At 41.6% G+C, this 17,310-nt stretch overlaps 2 protein-coding genes across 6 annotated transcripts in view; one reads left to right on the top strand and one right to left on the bottom strand.

The window, feature by feature from the left end:
• Nucleotides 1-5,183, bottom strand: part of fzd3a (frizzled class receptor 3a) — a 25,310-nt gene extending 20,127 nt beyond the window's left edge. Inside the window, exons 1-2 of one of the 2 annotated variants that reach the window (XM_047388985.1) lie at nucleotides 5,075-5,183; nucleotides 3,585-4,130 (exon numbers count right to left, since the gene is read on the bottom strand). In XM_047388985.1, coding sequence (XP_047244941.1) covers nucleotides 3,585-3,785 — 201 coding nt within the window. In that variant the 5' untranslated portion in view covers nucleotides 3,786-4,130; nucleotides 5,075-5,183. Of the gene's footprint in view, nucleotides 1-3,584; nucleotides 4,131-4,796; nucleotides 4,961-5,074 lie in introns of those variants that run through there. The other variant, XM_047388984.1, reaches the window with a different exon arrangement.
• fbxo16 (F-box protein 16) lies at nucleotides 4,905-17,310 on the top strand. Of its 4 annotated transcripts, XM_047388989.1 has the most exons (10): nucleotides 5,474-5,494; nucleotides 6,469-6,593; nucleotides 12,158-12,253; nucleotides 12,417-12,452; nucleotides 12,540-12,746; nucleotides 12,819-12,983; nucleotides 14,064-14,329; nucleotides 14,532-14,643; nucleotides 15,068-15,320; nucleotides 16,779-17,310. In XM_047388989.1, exons 2-10 carry the CDS (start codon nucleotides 6,555-6,557, stop codon nucleotides 16,799-16,801), a joined length of 1,197 nt encoding a protein of 398 aa, XP_047244945.1. In that variant the 5' UTR covers nucleotides 5,474-5,494; nucleotides 6,469-6,554; the 3' UTR covers nucleotides 16,802-17,310. The 4 variants fall into 4 exon arrangements, with proteins under 4 accessions (XP_047244944.1, XP_047244946.1, XP_047244943.1 ...); XM_047388988.1 differs by lacking the exons at nucleotides 5,474-5,494; nucleotides 6,469-6,593 and adding an exon at nucleotides 4,905-5,041 and having other exon boundaries at nucleotides 15,068-15,324; XM_047388990.1 differs by lacking the exons at nucleotides 5,474-5,494; nucleotides 6,469-6,593 and adding an exon at nucleotides 5,221-5,403 and having other exon boundaries at nucleotides 15,068-15,324.

Genomic DNA, 17,310 nt, shown 5'->3' with positions numbered 1-17,310 from the left:
TTTTTTAAAACAAGCAATAATGTTTTCAGCAGCTATTTCCATAACAGACAACCTGACTTTTTTATAAAGCCAGAAATGGTGGATTAATGAGTTACCTCTATTAAAAACCAGCAGTGTAATTAGCAATCTGTAGGTAATCGATGATCAGAGAGTTTCTATCAGCCTGACTGAGCTCCTGCCTTGAATCCACGCTGCTTTGCATCCATTCGGGAGCCACAGAGAGCATCCATGTCTAAATAAGGGGATTTTAACCCATTTTGTTTTTTTCTTTTAGTAATGCCATTCAAATCTGCCACGCTCCTACGTATGTGAGTGTGGCACAATATCACTGTGGCAAAAGACATAGATTCCCAGAGCCTCGAGGCCCCCATCCCATTTGAGCTGCGAGGTCAGTCGGCGGTCAGTGATGACAGACTGGAAGAGGATAAAAACCAGAACATAAAGTACAGTATTCCAGGATTTACCTTGTATGGTTCATTCAGAAATTTACATTTTTTCTGTTCCAGCCTTCATCAAAAGAACTAATATAAACATTGTTAAAGAGTATTTGGACAAATATTTGTAGATTTTTACCTAATGGCATGATGATAAATTGTCCTACTTTTCCAGAAAACTAAAACCAGGCTAAATCTTTGAAAAGAAGCCATGAAAAAAAACCTGATAAAACACCACTTCAGGGGGTTTGAACAAAAGGTTCAGGACCGGCAGGCGTTGGTTCCTGTCCAACTCCCAGCTTCTCCACGGTGCAAGGCATTCATCATTATTAGCAGGCCTAATTCCCCTTTAAAAATCAACTGTCAGCTCTCTTTTGGCTGCTCTCAACGTCTTATAAGCTTTGAATTCTCCCAAGAACTGGATCCTGAGCTGAGTTATCAGGAAGACAAGAGCCGAACAGAAGAGTGGTCTCAATGATCTAGAAACTGTTGGGTTTCTGTGTAAAATCCTAAACTGACGAGCACTTCTAGCCACTAAAAGAGACCTAATTGTGAATCCATGACCAATCAAAGTGAATACTGTTGAAACCAAAGGTACGTCTTTCCGTTTAAGGCGACCAACACAACAAATCAACCCTCAATAGTTGCAGCCACGCTTCGTCCACAATAAATTCACAGTTTTTACAGTGATTGAAAAAGTATTCATACTACTTGCACTTTCTCACAATTATTATGTATTTTACTTGGATTTTATGTTACAGAGGAGGAATATGATGTATATCCCCACAGCTGGGCAGGACCATGTTCAGAGGTTACGTAACCCCGTATCCTTAACGGCAAGCTGCTTCTCCCAGCAGCCGCTTCTCCATTTATTTAACAGTCGCTGCTAAGTGCAGCTAAATGAACAGATGGATGGCAGGGTGTCACGCAGCCGCATCATTGCCATGGTAGCAGGGCGGGGTCCATGGCTTAATGTGATGGAGGTAATCAGATCGAACTGTGGCATGTTTCTGAAATATATATATATATATATATATATATATATATATATATATATGTATGTATATATGTATGTATATGTATGTATATATGTATGTATATATGTATGTATATATGTATGTATATATGTATGTATATATGTATGTATGTATAGATGTGTGTGTGTGTAAATATTTACACACACAGAAGGAGTGTGTTTAGCCAAAGGAGACATTGTTGGGGTCAATCTATGAAGTATCTATGCTTCATAGATACTTCATAGATTGACCCCAACAATGGATCAACCTCAATAAAGGAGAAATGAACCTGATGACTTTTAGATTAAACACAGAAATGTAAACTTGAATCTATCACTGAACTGGAACCAAAATATGTTTTGCTTTTTCCCTCCCTGGTGTAGTCGAGTCATTTTTCTAAAGCCTGTTATGTAAAATGGATTTGGTGAGCAGGTGTTGATCTGAAAAATCCCTCCATGTTGTGGTGAATCAGTAATATTCAGCACATAAACAAAGCAACACACCAGTCCATCACTGGTGTTCAGGTCACAAAGAACAATCAAAACATCTAATCGTTCAATGGATGTTTGCTAGAACACCCTCAGTGTCTGAAGCTACAGCTGCCAAATTCAGTCGACCTTAGACGTACGCGACCCGGCATGTCCCCAGCAGACACTGAACCTCTTACATAATAAGCAGTGGTTAGATTATAAACTCCTGATTGATCTAACTTGATAAATACAGCGTATATATGGATATGACTGGGCAGTGTTTTACTGTCTGATGAGGGTTCAGGTTATTTCTGCAAATGTCTGAAATCGGTTTCACAGAAACTTGCTGAAACAAAAACATGCTTTATGGAAGGTCTGAGACAGAGGTAGTGGCAGGAAAGAAATAAAAAAAAAAGCTCATGTTGCTTTAAAAAGTTATTAAGTTAAAAGATGATAAAAACCCTGTATGTTGGAAAAATGAAAGCTGCTATGTCCCTGTGTACATTAGTTATAGTAACCATAGATTGTTAAAAGCAATTTATTAGCCTTATTTCTGATTTTACACAACAAATATTTGTGTTTATCATGTATTAAAAACTGCAACGTGAGGCTAGTATTGGCCAATGCTGATTTCTGGTTCTCTTTAGCTCTGAATTCAGATTTTGAGTCTAGTTTTTCTCTGACGGAGAAAAACGGTCTGAGGGTTTCCATGAAAAATGTCGGAATTACAAGACGTACCTGATGTTTTCACATTCAAATAAAAACCTGTATATTAAAGTGAAGCGTTTTTTTTATCCATATAATGAATGTGTTTTTTTGTTGTTTGTTTTTTTTATATTGAATCCACTAGCTAATCAGAATCAGCTTTATTGCCAGGTTTGTGCACACAAACAAGGAATTTGACTCCGGTACATTTTGCTCTCAGTCAAGATTTTTTTTTTCTTTGTTTCAATATAAACGGAAATTAAAAATATTGACCAGTCAAAGGACAATTCGCTGAATCCAGTCTCTGGCTAAAGTTAAAGCTTTAAAATTGGACATTTCCATTGAAATATTATTGAAAACATTAACAGTTTACTGCTAATTCTTTTTTGAGCCATTAACTATTAAAATAATTGGCTTAGCTAGGTTGAGCTTTGTCAAAGTAAAAGGACAAATGTTGCAAAAATACACAGGAATAATATCTTTAGACACAATAATCAATTTATTCAATTCATTTCTATTAATTTGCCCTAAAAGTGTTATGAAGCTTTAAAAGGCACTATTAAGAGAAATATTTAACAATGTTATCACGCTTTTTCAAAACTCTTTAAGAACAACTGGATTAATGCTGTGTTTGAGTCGCTTTTTTATGTTTTGTGCAAGTCCTACAGTAAAATTATTGACCTCGCTAAAACTGTACTTGAATCAGACGTTGCAAGAAAAGTCAAAATGACAATGCAGAAGAACGTCTGTTGGATCAACATTTTCCAGCATATTGGTACAATTTTTTTTGTCCCCACAAAACCAAAAAACAGTTAATGTCTGTATTTCATTTATCTTTAAAATATATTTTTCACTAGTACACGTACAGAAAGGAAAACTGTAATAATTTCCTTCATGAATAAATATCTCAACACAAATGAAACAGTGCCTGGTGAAATCACATCAGGGGTGTACTGTACCTCCATGGCGAGAGCGGCCGTCTGCTGGTCGTAGTGGTTCATGATGTTGGGCATGAAGGTGGAATTATATGGCAGCCCTTGACACATGCGCAGGGTGATTGGCTCGCAGGTGAACATACTGTGACTCCCCGCCGCCGCATCCATGGGGATGGCTACGCAGGCAGCGAGCATGGACACGGAAAGCACCCACAGGAGATCCATTACTGGTCCCCACAGAAGAAAGGAGAGGAGACCCCCAGGAGATTGCTGGTTAGGATGAGGGGTTAAGCTCTGTTACCATAAGGGTAATTTACCAGGTCAGAGTAGCTCAAATTGCCTGATAGTCGCTTCTTCCTGCTCAGATCACAGAGAAACAGTCTGATTTGACAGGGAGAATCCGATTTCCTCATAGTTAAAGCTGGTCACACTGAGTCACAAGGTGTCCATCACCTGAGAGAGGCTGTGCTGCTTCGATAGATAGACTCACACAGCTCCTTGGTCTTTGCTGGACAACGATATGTCGAAGGAAATACCAGGCGTAGCCGCAGATGGAAAACAGTCGCCGATCTGCAAACCAAAAAAGCAGAACACAAAACTACTACAAGTACAACAAAGCACTGGGACTAAAAAACAGCAATTCAGAGTAAAAATGTTTTTAAATGAAATTAAATATAAATTTTATATTATGGTGGTGTCATAATTGATTTTTAAGAAAACAGATAAAATATGAACAATTTATCATCAACAAATAGAACAAATAGAGAATCACATACAGAAAATACTATCAAATTCTCAATATAAAGGGAACAATGGTTATTTAAACCTTTAATAATGTTGTATTATAATAATTATTACAACAATAATGTGTATTTATATCCAACTTAATGTTGTAAAGTTTCTATGAGTTGTGGTTTTAAAGCCCTTTCAGAAACAGATGTCATTTTTCTTTTATTTCGCCATTGTTTCATATTAGAACCAGCCTCATTACCATGTCAGCACACACCCATACAGCCTGAAGCCACTCAATGCACTGGGACGTCAAAAACATAAATAATAAACTTCAAATACAGAGGTTATTCTTGGACATTCATATTATTTAAACCGCAATGTAAATGAGTGAGTATAATTTGCAGGACATTATTGCCTCGGTTAGGCTACCTGTTCATCAGCGGGAGCAGCTCCTCTATCTACAGATTTATTTCTCCGCTTCTAGAGTTAAATGAACAAACTAACCTGACCCGGAGGCTCGTTTGCGTGTCGGCTTCCTCTCACCGTCAGTGTCTCGCCACCAAAACACGAACACGGACAGAGAGAAGCAACGCAGAGCGAACAAAAGATGACGCTCGCTCCGTGGCTGATGGTAACCGGAGCAGAGGCGGCTCACCGGTGTTATCATTTACTGCAATGAGCCGCCGGGGTGGCAACGCGGAGGTGGTCGCCTCGGAGAAACACCCCACCCAGACATTTAGAAAGGAAAGGTAATGTGGAAAATGAACAAAAATAAACTTTACCGAAAGATTCTCCCGGGAAATTCACATGCAGCGACGGTGGTCTCAGCAGCTCTCCCACTCTGTAACAATGAGTGAATGTCCTCCTCCTCCTCCTCTCCTCCTTCACTCCCATGGTTCTCCCTCCGTCAAGCCCACGAGACTTTCAAGATGGCTTCCAGTCCAAACCTATTAAATTAAAAGTAAAGAATTTTTTTTAATAAAAGCCTCGAAAGACAAAGAGAACTATATTATATTATATTATATTATATTATGCCACTTTTGGGATTCCGCCACACTGGATGGTTTTCGGGCCATGAAGTGTGAAGTCATCCAGAGGTGGACTTCCAAGCGTGAGTGAGTTTAAGATCGTGAACTGATGGTTTTATATCTTCTTTTAGGGTTTTCAGCTAAAGAACAGAATCCACAGTTCCATCATTCACGGTAAGTTGTCAGGGTCCTGAAGACGCAAACCAGCCCAGGACTGTCAAACTACCACCACTTCCAGTGTGATGATGCTCACCTTCCAAATAGTTACACTTTAGTCTCGCCCATTAACAGAATAATTTCCCAAAAGTCTTTTCGATCACGATGTTTTTGACAAACCATGATTTACCAAGGTCGTTTAGAATTTTTGCAAATATCAAAGTTTGTGACTTTATGAGTGAACTCAAATTGGCATGCAGTGTTTCAGGTGAAATTCACATTAAAATCCTTAACCTGTAAACTCTAAAAACTGAAGGTTGTGATAGGCTTCGGCCAGCAGATGTCACTATTGGCCTACGTGAATGCATGCAATTTTCCTTAATAGGATGAGCGGTTTTACTCTAAAAAAACTAGCTTGTTTAAGCCCGTTTCTGTCAGAGCAACCAAAAACGTTGGCAGAATTATTTTCCTTATTGCAATAAAAACAACTTACACTTTATATATTCTGACAAATATTACAGACTGGCCAGTTCTCTTTATTTCAACCGAACTTTAAAATGCTCATGTTCGAATTTTCTTGTTTTATTTTTCGGAACGCTCCTTTGTTCTACTTCCGGTCTCACGCTGCGTGAACATGCGTAACTTGACATCACTCCCCTTCTCTATCATCAGCAGCTTCTGTCCTTGCTGCGCGTCCCCGGACTGCTGGCGGTGACGCGCAGCCTCTGATTATAAACTATTCTGGCTTTTTGGGTCCGACTATTGCAGCACAGAATCTGAAGACAGGAATAAAGTTTTATAAGGACGCCAAATAAAAAAAAAATGCAAAATTTGTATTTTCCAATTTTTCATCTGCACCACAGTGTCAGATAGAATGAGCATTTCAGAAGCTAAAAATCTCTAGAGGTTGTATTTCCTGGGCTTTTCTACTATATTTGTCAGCATTAGAGACGCACTGCACACACCACAGTGGTTCGCATTTTGCATTGCAGCACTCCCCCTGCTGGGTGGCAGGCGGTGGCAGCCAGTCCATGGCGCACACCGTTACTATGGAAACGGGTCAACCGTGCAGGGGGATATGGGAAGAAGAGAAGAGTTTGGTCCACACGTGCATAAGGTGCGTTCAGGAGCTGTTTTTTTTTTTTTTTTTTGTTAAATCTGCAGATGGTAAGGTTTAAAAAGTTTTTAAATTCAAAGACAAAGAGGAAGTCAGAAAATTACACGACTTTTGCTTATGTTAGTATTTTTAAAAAGGATACAGTTATGTACAGTGAAGTAAAAAAAAAACAATAGGACACCCAATGAAATATTCAGTTTTTTGAATGTTTACAAATTGGTGAAAAATGTATTTATTTACCTCTGGGAAAGAAAGTGATTTCGTTACAGGTAAACACCACCACTTGACCTTGTTTTACTTATTAATCAAAAGGTATCGAGGCACCCCCAAAACACGTTAGAAGTCATGGTAGTTTCTATTATGCGGAACGGGTCAGGTTTAGCTGCAGCAGAATATCCCCATACCATGACACTTCCACCTCCATGCTTCATAAATGGTAGGAAGTTCTTCTCCTGCAATGCTGTATATTCTTTATTCCAAACATGTACTCTGTTCTGGTGTCCAGATAATAGTGTTATAGACTCATCTGTCAAAAGAACATTATTCCAGAGGTCCTGACTTTTGTCTACAATTCCTCTGTCAAACTAGTCTGGTCTTTTTGTTTTCTGAGAAAGTAAAGGTATAGATTTTCTCCCTGCACACCTCTTATGAAAGATATATTTGTTGCAGTCTCTTTCTGATATTACAGACACACACTTTCATACCAATAGCACCACGAGTCTGCCGAAGATCCTGTGACATTTGGATTATGGATACTTCTTTCAGCATTTTTCTATCTGCTTTCAGGATTAACTTGCTCAGACAGTCAGACCAGCATGTTGGCAGTTGTTTTAAATGTCCTCCACTTGTAGAGTATTTTCTGTACAGTGTGATGACTTACACTCACCGGCCACTTTATTAGGTACACCTTGCTAGTACTGGGTTGGACCCCCTTTTGCCTTCAGAACTGCCTTAATCCTTCGTGGTATAGATTCAACAAGGTAATGGAAACATTCCTCAGAGAGTTTGGTCCATATTGACATGATATTATCACACAGATGCTGCAGATTTGTCGGCTGCACATCTATGATGCGAATCTCTCGTTCCACCACATCCCAAAGGTGCTCTATTGAATTGAGATCTGGTGACTGTGGAGACCATTTGAGTACAGTGAACTCATTGTGATGTTCAAGATACCAGTCTGAGATGATTTGTGCTTTATGACATGGCGCGTTATCCTCCTGGAAGTAACCATCAGAAGATGGGTACATTGTGGTCATAAAGGGATGGACATGGTCAGCAACAATACTCAGGTAGGGTGTGGCATTGACACGATGCTGGATTGGTACTAAGGGGCCCAAAGAGTGCCAAGAAGATATACCCCACACCATTACACCACCACCACCATCCTGAACTGTTGATACAAGGCAGGATGGATCCACGCTTTCATGTTGTTGATGCCAAATTCTGACCGTACCATCTGAATATACTCATCAGACCAGGCAACATTTTTCCAATCTTCTATTGTCCAATTTTGGTGAGCCTGTGCGAATTGTAGCCTCAGTTTCTAGTTCTTAGCTGACAGGACTGGCACCCGGTGTGGTCTTCTGCTGCTGTAGCCCATCCACCTCAAGGTTCGATGCGTTGTGTGCTCTTCTGCATGCCTTGTTTGTAACGAGTTGTTATTTGAGTTACGGTTACCTTTCTATCAGCTCAAACCAGTCTGGCCATTCTCCTCTGACCTCTGGCATCAACAAAGCATTTGCAACCACAGAACTGCCGCTCACTGGATATTTTCTCTTTTTTGCACCATTCTCTGTAAACCCTAGAGATGGTAGTGTGTGAAAATCCCACTAGATCAGCAGTTTCTGAAATACTCAGACCAGCCCGTCTGGCACCAACAACCATGCCACGTTCAAAGTAACTTAAATCACCTTTCTTCCCCATTCTGATGCTCGGTTTGAACTGCAGCAGATCTTCTTGACAATGTCTACATGCCTAAATGCAAGGAATGACTGCCATGTGATTGGCTGATTAGAAATTTGCATTAACGAGCAGTTGGACAGGTGTACCTAATAAAGTGGCCAGTGAGTGTTTATCTAGACTGTTTACTTTTTAAAGATTTTTTTGTGGCACTAGTGGCCTTTATGTTTTCCAGTATGTTTTTTTTTTTTTCTGTCAGCAGACTGGAAATGGGGGTGGATAGAGGGGGAAGACACGTGGCAAATGTCACCGGGGCTGGGCGTGGCGCTGGTGGTGTAGGGGTTAAGCACGCCCCCATATATATAGAGGCTGTAGTCCTCAATGCAGCTGTCCCGGGTTCGTGTCCTTTGCCGAATGACTCCCCTCTTTCCTGTCTGCCTCCTGTCAAAAAATAAAGGCCTGTAGCACTGAACAAAATATCTTAAAATCTCACCAGGGCTGGGACTCAAACCTGTGACAGTTGTGTTGAGGAGGACTAAGGCATAGGTTGTGCTCTTAACCCCTTACACCACTGGCCCTGTTTACTTTTTAAATCCCCTACCAGACTCATAAGCTGCTGCAATCTTCCTACTGAAGGCCTCAAACAGCTTTTAGAATCTCACCATGGTGTTCACTCATACTTCAATGATCAGGAGCCACCAAACTAAATATCTGAGGTTTATACCTCCTTCAAAATGCTGAGTAATGATGTTCTTATCATCTCTAGCTAAAAGCACACACCTGTGTGTAAAGTTTTGTGCAATTTTACGTGGGAATGAATATGAGGGTGTCCTAAGTTATTCCTCACCAGAAAGGCCTGTTTTAAAAATACATTCTACAGAAAATTTAAAAAAGGCTCCGTTCTTCAGTTTTATTGTTAATTTATATTACTTCAATTCCTCAGTATTGTTATTATTAATATTAAATATCGAAATGTCCTTTCTATAATCCATAATCAGATTTTGAAAAGTAACAGGGTTGTCTTTCAAAGAGTTAGTACTGCACTGCCCTAAAAAATATTAGAAACATTTGAATATGCAGGTTCAAGCAAATGTGTTAACAAATGTGTAAAAATATTCAAATAAATTCATCTTATGTTACAGCATCATCTCATACTGAAAATTGTAGAAAAATTCAACCTGTTATTTGAGTATTTTTATTCATTTGGAAAATAAAGTTGTACTTTGTACAACCTTGTACTGGGGTGGGTTTGCTTGTCGCCCCCCAGCTCAGCCGTCTAGTGTTGGGGTTTACCCCAGTGGATGAGAGGGTCGCATCCCTGCGTCTTCGGGTTGGGGACAGGTCTCTGACTATCATTTCAGCCTACGGGCCGAGCGGTAGTGTGGAGTACCCGGCCTTCTTGGCGTCCCTGTCGGGGGTGCTGGATAGTGCCCCTCCTGGGGACTCCATTATTCTGCTGGGGGACTTCAACGCCTATGTGGGAAACGACAGTGACACCTGGAGAGGCGTGATCAGGAGGAATGGCCTCCCCGATCTGAATCCGAGCGGTGCTTTGTTATTGGACTTCTGTGCTAGTCACGGATTGTCCATAATGAACACCATGTTCAAACATAAGGGTGTCCATCAGTGCACTTGGCACCAGGATACCCTAGGCAGGAGGTCAATGATCGACTTTGTTGTCGTATCATCAGACTTTCGGCCGCATGTTTTGGACACTCGGGTGAAGAGAGGGGCTGAGCTGTCCACTGATCACCACCTGGTGGTGAGTTGGATCCGTTGGGAGGAGAAAGCCGGACAGACTTGGCAGGCTCAAGTGCATAGTGAGGGTCTGCTGGGAACGTCTGGCGGACCCCTTGGCCAGGGATGTATTCAACTCTCACCTCCGGAGAGCTTTGACCAGATTCCGAGGGATGTTGGAGACATAGAGTCCGAGTGGACCATGTTCTCCACATCTATTGTCGATGCTGCTGCCTGTAGCTGTGGCCACAAGGTCTGCGGTGCCTGTCGCGGTGGCAATCCCCGAACCCGGTGGTGCACACCGGCAGTAAGGGATGCTGTTAAGCTGAAGAAGGAGTCCTATCGGCTGTGGTTGGCTTGTGGGACTCCTGAGGCGGCTGACGGGTACCGTGGGGCCAAGCGTGCCGCGGCCCGGGCAGTGGCAGAGGCAAAAACTCGGACCTGGGAGGAGTTCGGTGAAGCCATGGAGAAGGACTACCGGTTGGCCCCGAAGCGATTCTGGCAAACCGTCTGGCGCCTCAGGAGGAGGAAGCAGTGCTTCGCCAACACTGTTTACAGTGGGGGTGGGGAGCTGCTGACCTCGACTGGGGACATTATCGGGCGGTGGAAGGAGTACTTCGAAGATCTCCTCAATCCTGCCATCACATATTCCCTGGTGGGAACAGAGGGTGGGGACTCGGGGTTAAACTCTTTAATCACCCAAGCTGAAGACACCAAGGTGGTTAAAAATCTCCGCGGTGGCAGGGTTTCGGGGTTGGATGAAATCCGCCCTGAGTACCTCAAGTCTTTGGATGTTGTGGGGCTGTCATGGTTGACACGCCTCTTCAACATTGCGTGGCGGACGGGGACAGTGCCTTTGGATTGGCAGACTGGGGTGGTGGTCCCCCTACATAGGAAGGAGGAGCCAATTGAGGTGGCTTGGGCATCGATACCGGATGCCTCCTGGATGCCTTCCTCGGGAGGTGTTCCAGGCACGTCCCACCGGGAGGAGGCCCGGGGGACGACCCAGGACATGCTGGAGGGACTATGTCTCTCGGCTGGCCTGGGAACGCCTTGGGCTCCCCCCGGAGGAGCTGGAGGAGGTGTCTAGGGAGAGGGACATCTGGGCATCTCTGCTGAGTCTGCTGCCCCCGTGACCCGGTCCCGGATAAAGCGGAAGACGACGAGTACGAGTTGTACTTTCAGAAATAATTGTTTTCAACAAAATTACATGTGGCACAATTATTATTACTCATTACAACCTCCTTAAAATACATTTAACTGAATCACAGCTTCCACCATGGTTACCTTTTTTGGGTTGATTTGGGGAGCTTCATAATGTCTTGTTTTCCTGGGCCCATTTCTTTGTGCCACTGGCCACAATGTTAGATAAGGGGACTTATGTTCAATACTCACTGTTAGAGAATTGCAGAAAAAGTGGCATGTGGGGTCATCATGTCTCCATAACAACCAGAGGATGCTATCTACATACCAACCAGTTGTTTGGAAATAATGGCAGAAAAAGCCTTTTCTGTCATACCACCACAATCGTAATCATGCGGAGACACTCCTGGGACTTTACCTGGAACTGTGGCCTTTGCTTAGATGAGACAAAGATTGAGCTTTTTAGCAAAAAACCACTGCAGCTGGGTTTGGTTGAAGCAAAGGATGAACATATGGAAAAGCACCTCTTGCCTACCATCAGTTACAGAAGAGGATCTGCGTTTCTGTTGGCCTTGGGAACCTTGTATAGAGTTCATGGGATTGTGAGCTCTTTAAAATAGAGGATATTTTAAATAATAATCTTATGGCTGACAACCACCACTAGAGTGCATTATTGGGTCATCATTGGGTATTTTAACAACATAATGATCCAGAACAGATGGTTCTTTAGACACAAAATCCGTTTACCAGTGGTCACATTTGTGTCTTTGTGCCCCTTCCAGATGCCACTTGAAGTAAAGCCTTCAGCAAGCTGTGCCAAGATGCAAACAAGACAGAGTGCCTGGACCCCTCTGAACCACCCACTGATCAACAGCAAGGTCCACATCAGCCATAAACACATGTCCACATTTTCATAAATACTGCTTTTTTGTTATTCTATTAAAGTAAAAAGTCTTACTTGGTTTTTGAAAACTTGTCAAGTCACCAAAAGATACAACCTTTTAATGTAATGTAACTAAACATGGTCTCTTTTGTTTCCAGCTGTTTGATGAGAGGAGACACCTTCTGGCAAAATGGGTTTGTTTAAGAGGATAGCTTACACTGAGTCCATCTAAAACTGGCTTTTCTGGTGAACTGAATAATATTCTTTGGTATCTCCATTAGTTTGACAGGTGGTCCACCAATCAGAGGAAGGCTGTGCTGCAGGACTTTGTGCTGAACTGTTCTGTGGAGCAGCTCAGGTTCCTGAGCCTCAGCGTGGGCAGGTTGCTCCCCCTGCAGGCTGCAGACTTCACCTGCCTGCTGCCCAGAGCTCTCTGCCTCTACTTGTTCTCCTTCCTGGACCCTCGCAGCCTCTGTCGGTGTGCTCAGGTACACATTACTGAAGCAGCTCAGAAAGTCCAAGTTTCGGGTTTATAAAGGAGTATACCCTCTGTGTGAAAGGTGAGCTGGCATTGGAAGAGCATTGTGGAGCTGGACCAACTGTGGATGCCCAAGTGTCTGAGGCTCGGCTGGTGCATCACCTTCTCCCCGTCACCTTTTGAGCAGGGCGTCTGGAAGAGACACTACATAGAGACTGTTCAGGAGCTGCGACTCAGAATGCTGCAGGTCAGAAAGTTAGACCAGGGGACTTTCATACAGTCCCTTACAAAAGTATCATCACCCACATGTTACAACCACAATTATCAATATATTTTATGTGACAGACCAACATGAAGTAGTTCATAATTGTTATTACTTCATAATTTGACACCTCAAAATAAAATCCAATTCCAGCAGTTACCTTCAGTATTTAACTTATTTAGTTAACAGAATCTACTTGTGTGTAATTGAATCAACATAAATAGAGCTGCTCTGTATCATTCAAAATGGGAAGAGTTTGCCACAATGGAAATTGCCATCTACCTAAACTGAGGCTGTCAAGAGGTCTGTTGTGACTCTGGAGGAGCTGCAGAGATCCACAGCTCAGTTGAGAGAATCTGTAGACAGGAGAAGTATTAGTCGTGCGCTCCAGAAATCTAATCTTTATGGAAGAGAAAGGTCATTATTCCGAGAAAGACATGCAAAGTCCCATTTAAAGTTTCTGAAAAGCCATGTAGGTGACACATGAAAAAAGATGCTCTGGTGAAAAGAGACTAAAGTCCAAATTTTTGTTCTACATGCAAATAGCATGTCATGTCAACATCATCCCCACATTGAATCTTCGTGGTGGCAGCATCATGTGCTGCCCCTGCTTAAGAAAATCAGGGAAGCTGGACAGAGCTGACTGGAAGAGGGATGGAGGAAACCTGCTACATATGGTCATAGCTACAACTCAGCAGTTTCATTTGTTACAATGGCTCACTCAAATCCAAACCTAAATCCAATTGAGAATCTGTGGCAAGACTTGAACATTGCTGTTCACAGGTGCCCTCCATCTGATTGAACTAAGCGATTTTGCAAAGAAGAATGAGTAAAAATGTCAGTTTTTTGATGTGGAAAGGTGGTAGCAACATACCCCAAAAGGATTTTCTGCTGTCATTGCACTCAAAGATGGTTCTAGTGATCTAGGGGCCATGCACCTTTTTTCTTCCACTTCACAATTGCGCACTACTTTGCATTGGTCTATCACATAAAATCCAAAAAAAGTGGCTGTAAGACAAATGTTCAGTGGAATAACAGAATTAAAGGTTTGCAGTGTGCTTTTAGACAATGTCGATGCCAAAGGAGCCTGAAGTTCCTGAAGCTTCAGCAGTCAGTGGTGGACACAAAGAGCAACCTGAACTGGCCTACAACAGCAAGGAGCGTCCAGTTTCCAGCATCCAGCCTCTTGCAGCCATCTCCAGGTCAGGATTAAAAACAGAAAACAAGGCAAAGGCCTTGCCACCATGGAGAGACTCAGACAGACATCCCAAGGATACAATACGCTTCAACTACCTGGACAACCTGGATCCCATGGAACAGGCCCTGAGAGAGTAAGACTGCAGTGAACACTGAGTTATAGGATACTGGTTGATGCTAGGCAGTCACCTTTTGCTTTTGCTTTTTAACCTCTTAAAACAAGGCAACTACGGTTTAGATGCTCTAATTGCTTAAATACAGTATATACTTATTTAAAAAAGTCATTCTATTGATGAGCCTGAGCAGATCCACCTCCTCACAGTCCTTTCCATCCAGGCATAGGAGAAGTAAAGCCTCCACATGCCACTACGGTGCATCCCAGAGCGGTGAGGGAAAGAGGAAAACGCTGTCTGAGGCCTCTTACAAACTGCGCAAAGCTAAATCGCTGGTAAGTCTCTCTCCACGCTTCTCCACCATCAGCCCGCAGTGATGGTGGCCTCCTTGCCTGAATATCAGGGAGAGATGAGCACTGCAACTGTGTAACCAGCAGGCATTATACATTATGAAGTAGTCCTTAAAAACACATACATGGTAATGATGAGATAGAAGGAGTTATGCTGATTATGGTGTTAGAGGAGAGGATGGAACAGGGAACATGTTTCAGTACCTAGCTAATGTTTTCAGGCCCCTTGAATGTCTTCATATTTTGTCATGTTACAGACACAAATGTTGATGTATCTTACTGGGAAAAGCATCCCCATAGCATGATGCTGCCACCACCTTGTGTCACCTTGTGGTGCGTTCAGCAAACAATACTTCTTGTCACTATCTTTTAATAATGGCGTTCTGCTTTTGTATCTCTGTTCTATCAGATGTTCCTCAGAACCCAGCACGCCTCTCCACCCCCTGCCTTTAATCCTCTTCCCTCAGATCCTCAGACCCAAACTCGCCCCTTATGGGCATCTCCTACTCAAGGGCAACCTCTCACCAAGGAGACAGCCATGAGCCTGCTCAACAAGACCCAGTGGAACGCAGGGATCCGACCCAGGCCGGTGAGGACTCCGGTGCCTCAGTTAAGTTTGGAGGCCTTCAGGGCTTCCCAGCGCTCTCAGCGGAGCACTCCCAGTAGGTAATCTCACTTGCTCTGCCCCTTTAAGCAGTATCTGATGTAACTGTATCGTAAGAGAAACATCCACAGAAAATTAGACTGAATTCTGCAAGAAAACAACTGTAGGCAGCTTGTGACCCGATTAGAAATGTTAGAACCGTGTTTACTTACCAAGTTTTAACTGGAATTAAATGCAATCAACTGCAATACTTTGGACAATATTTAATATTTAACTAGACTACAGATAGGCAAACTCAAAGTTCGCTCAGGGGGGAAAATGTAAATTATTTCTTCAAAAATAATCTAATCTGGCTCTCATTGTACATCATTTGGGGGTGTGCAAGCATGTGGATAGATCTACACCTACAGTGTTGTCAATGTCAGTGTCTCACACACACAATGTGTGGGTCATCTAAAAGTCAAACCCACACCTGTTGATACTCTGGGAGTGAAATAATTCCCCAGTACCTAATCTGAATGATTAGGAGAAAATGCCCGTTTAAAACAAAGATCTCAAACTGAAGCTTTCTGCTCTCTGTAAATGGATATAAGATGGTGACTTTAAAATGCACATGTATTACACCCACAAATCCCTGTATGAAATAACTTTTCAGCCTTCAATACTTTGTCAAGTGTTGTGTTCTGAAGCCCCTGTAACATTGATCTTGGAGTTCTCCACAGTTCAGTATTCGGTCCACTGTTATTTATTTTGTACGTAACTGGATTTTTTGCTAATTTTCTAAATTGTCTTGCTTTGTATGCTATGATGATGAGGGAAATGTATTTTGTTTTGTCTATTTCCATCATTTAACTGCCAAATACCAAATACCTATATGAAATTAAATGTATTACCTTTTTAAAATAAATGTATTCAAATTCTAAAATTGGCATTATTCCTACCTTAACAGACAAATGAATAGTGTTTAGACAAGGACTGCATAAACAATTGTTTGGAATTTGTGATAAACAACTTAATAATAGTTGAAAACCAGGTCATCCAGAGCTACATCCAGAAAGTAAACACATGAACTTCATGATGACCTATTTCCATATTATAAATCGCTGAGACTTTCTAATTAAAGAGCATTTTGTGTTAAAAAGTTATTTATTTTGATAATCCGCCTTATTGTTTATTCTAGACTTATTTGACTGGTTTATTCTCTTTTGTGTCTGTTTCCTTCTTTTTTATCTCTATATGTTCTGTCCAGTCCTTTAGCCTGGCACTTTGCTGCTGATACACTTTATTTGTCCCAATTAGGGACAATATGATCATGCTGCACATGGCTAACAAGTCATTATTTTCATTAATAGGACAAAGGTGCCCTTTTATAAATAAATATATAAAACTCATCCAACTCAACTCCAGAACAATAAAGAAGGCACTTGTAAGAAAATGTAATTGTAGGAAATTGTAAAGTTTGGATAACAAAATTATTTAGTTGCAAAACATACGTGCTTATTTTCTTTACTTGCAGGTGCACCACTGTTCGATGTTTGAAGTGCAGCTCCTCACTGCCACCAGCAGGACTATGATGTGAATTAATGCTCTGAATCTGTTAATATTGATCACGATTATATCTTTCAGACCTTTTACATCATTTTTGCAAGAGATGCTGCATTTTTGGGGATCAAGTTAAGAACTTTTACAGAAATGTTAAATTTAAAAAGAATCTTTCAGCCAAGTTAGAAAAGAACAAGTAACACCAGTCTGTGTTGTAAGTCATATCTGAGCCTTGTAAGTCTATAGCTTGAGCTTATGATTTAAAAAGATTTGAGATTGAGTTTTTACATTTTGTTTTATAAAACATAAGAGAAGAAAAATAAAGGACACCAAATATTTTGTGGGCCAAATTGAATTAATATCATCATTAATATTTTGTAAATCCAGACTCTTTTTCCATTCTGCATTATTTTTTCTATGTAAATCGTATTTCCCAAGTATTGCTTGTAATAGTCGTTCTGCCTACAAGAGGGTGTAGTAAACATAAATAAACTTTGAAAAAGGTA

Source organism: Girardinichthys multiradiatus, chromosome 15 (genome assembly GCF_021462225.1).
Source record: "Girardinichthys multiradiatus isolate DD_20200921_A chromosome 15, DD_fGirMul_XY1, whole genome shotgun sequence".
In the NCBI taxonomy this organism is placed as follows: Eukaryota; Metazoa; Chordata; class Actinopteri; order Cyprinodontiformes; family Goodeidae; genus Girardinichthys; species Girardinichthys multiradiatus.
This window is presented reverse-complemented; position numbering and strand designations above follow the sequence as displayed.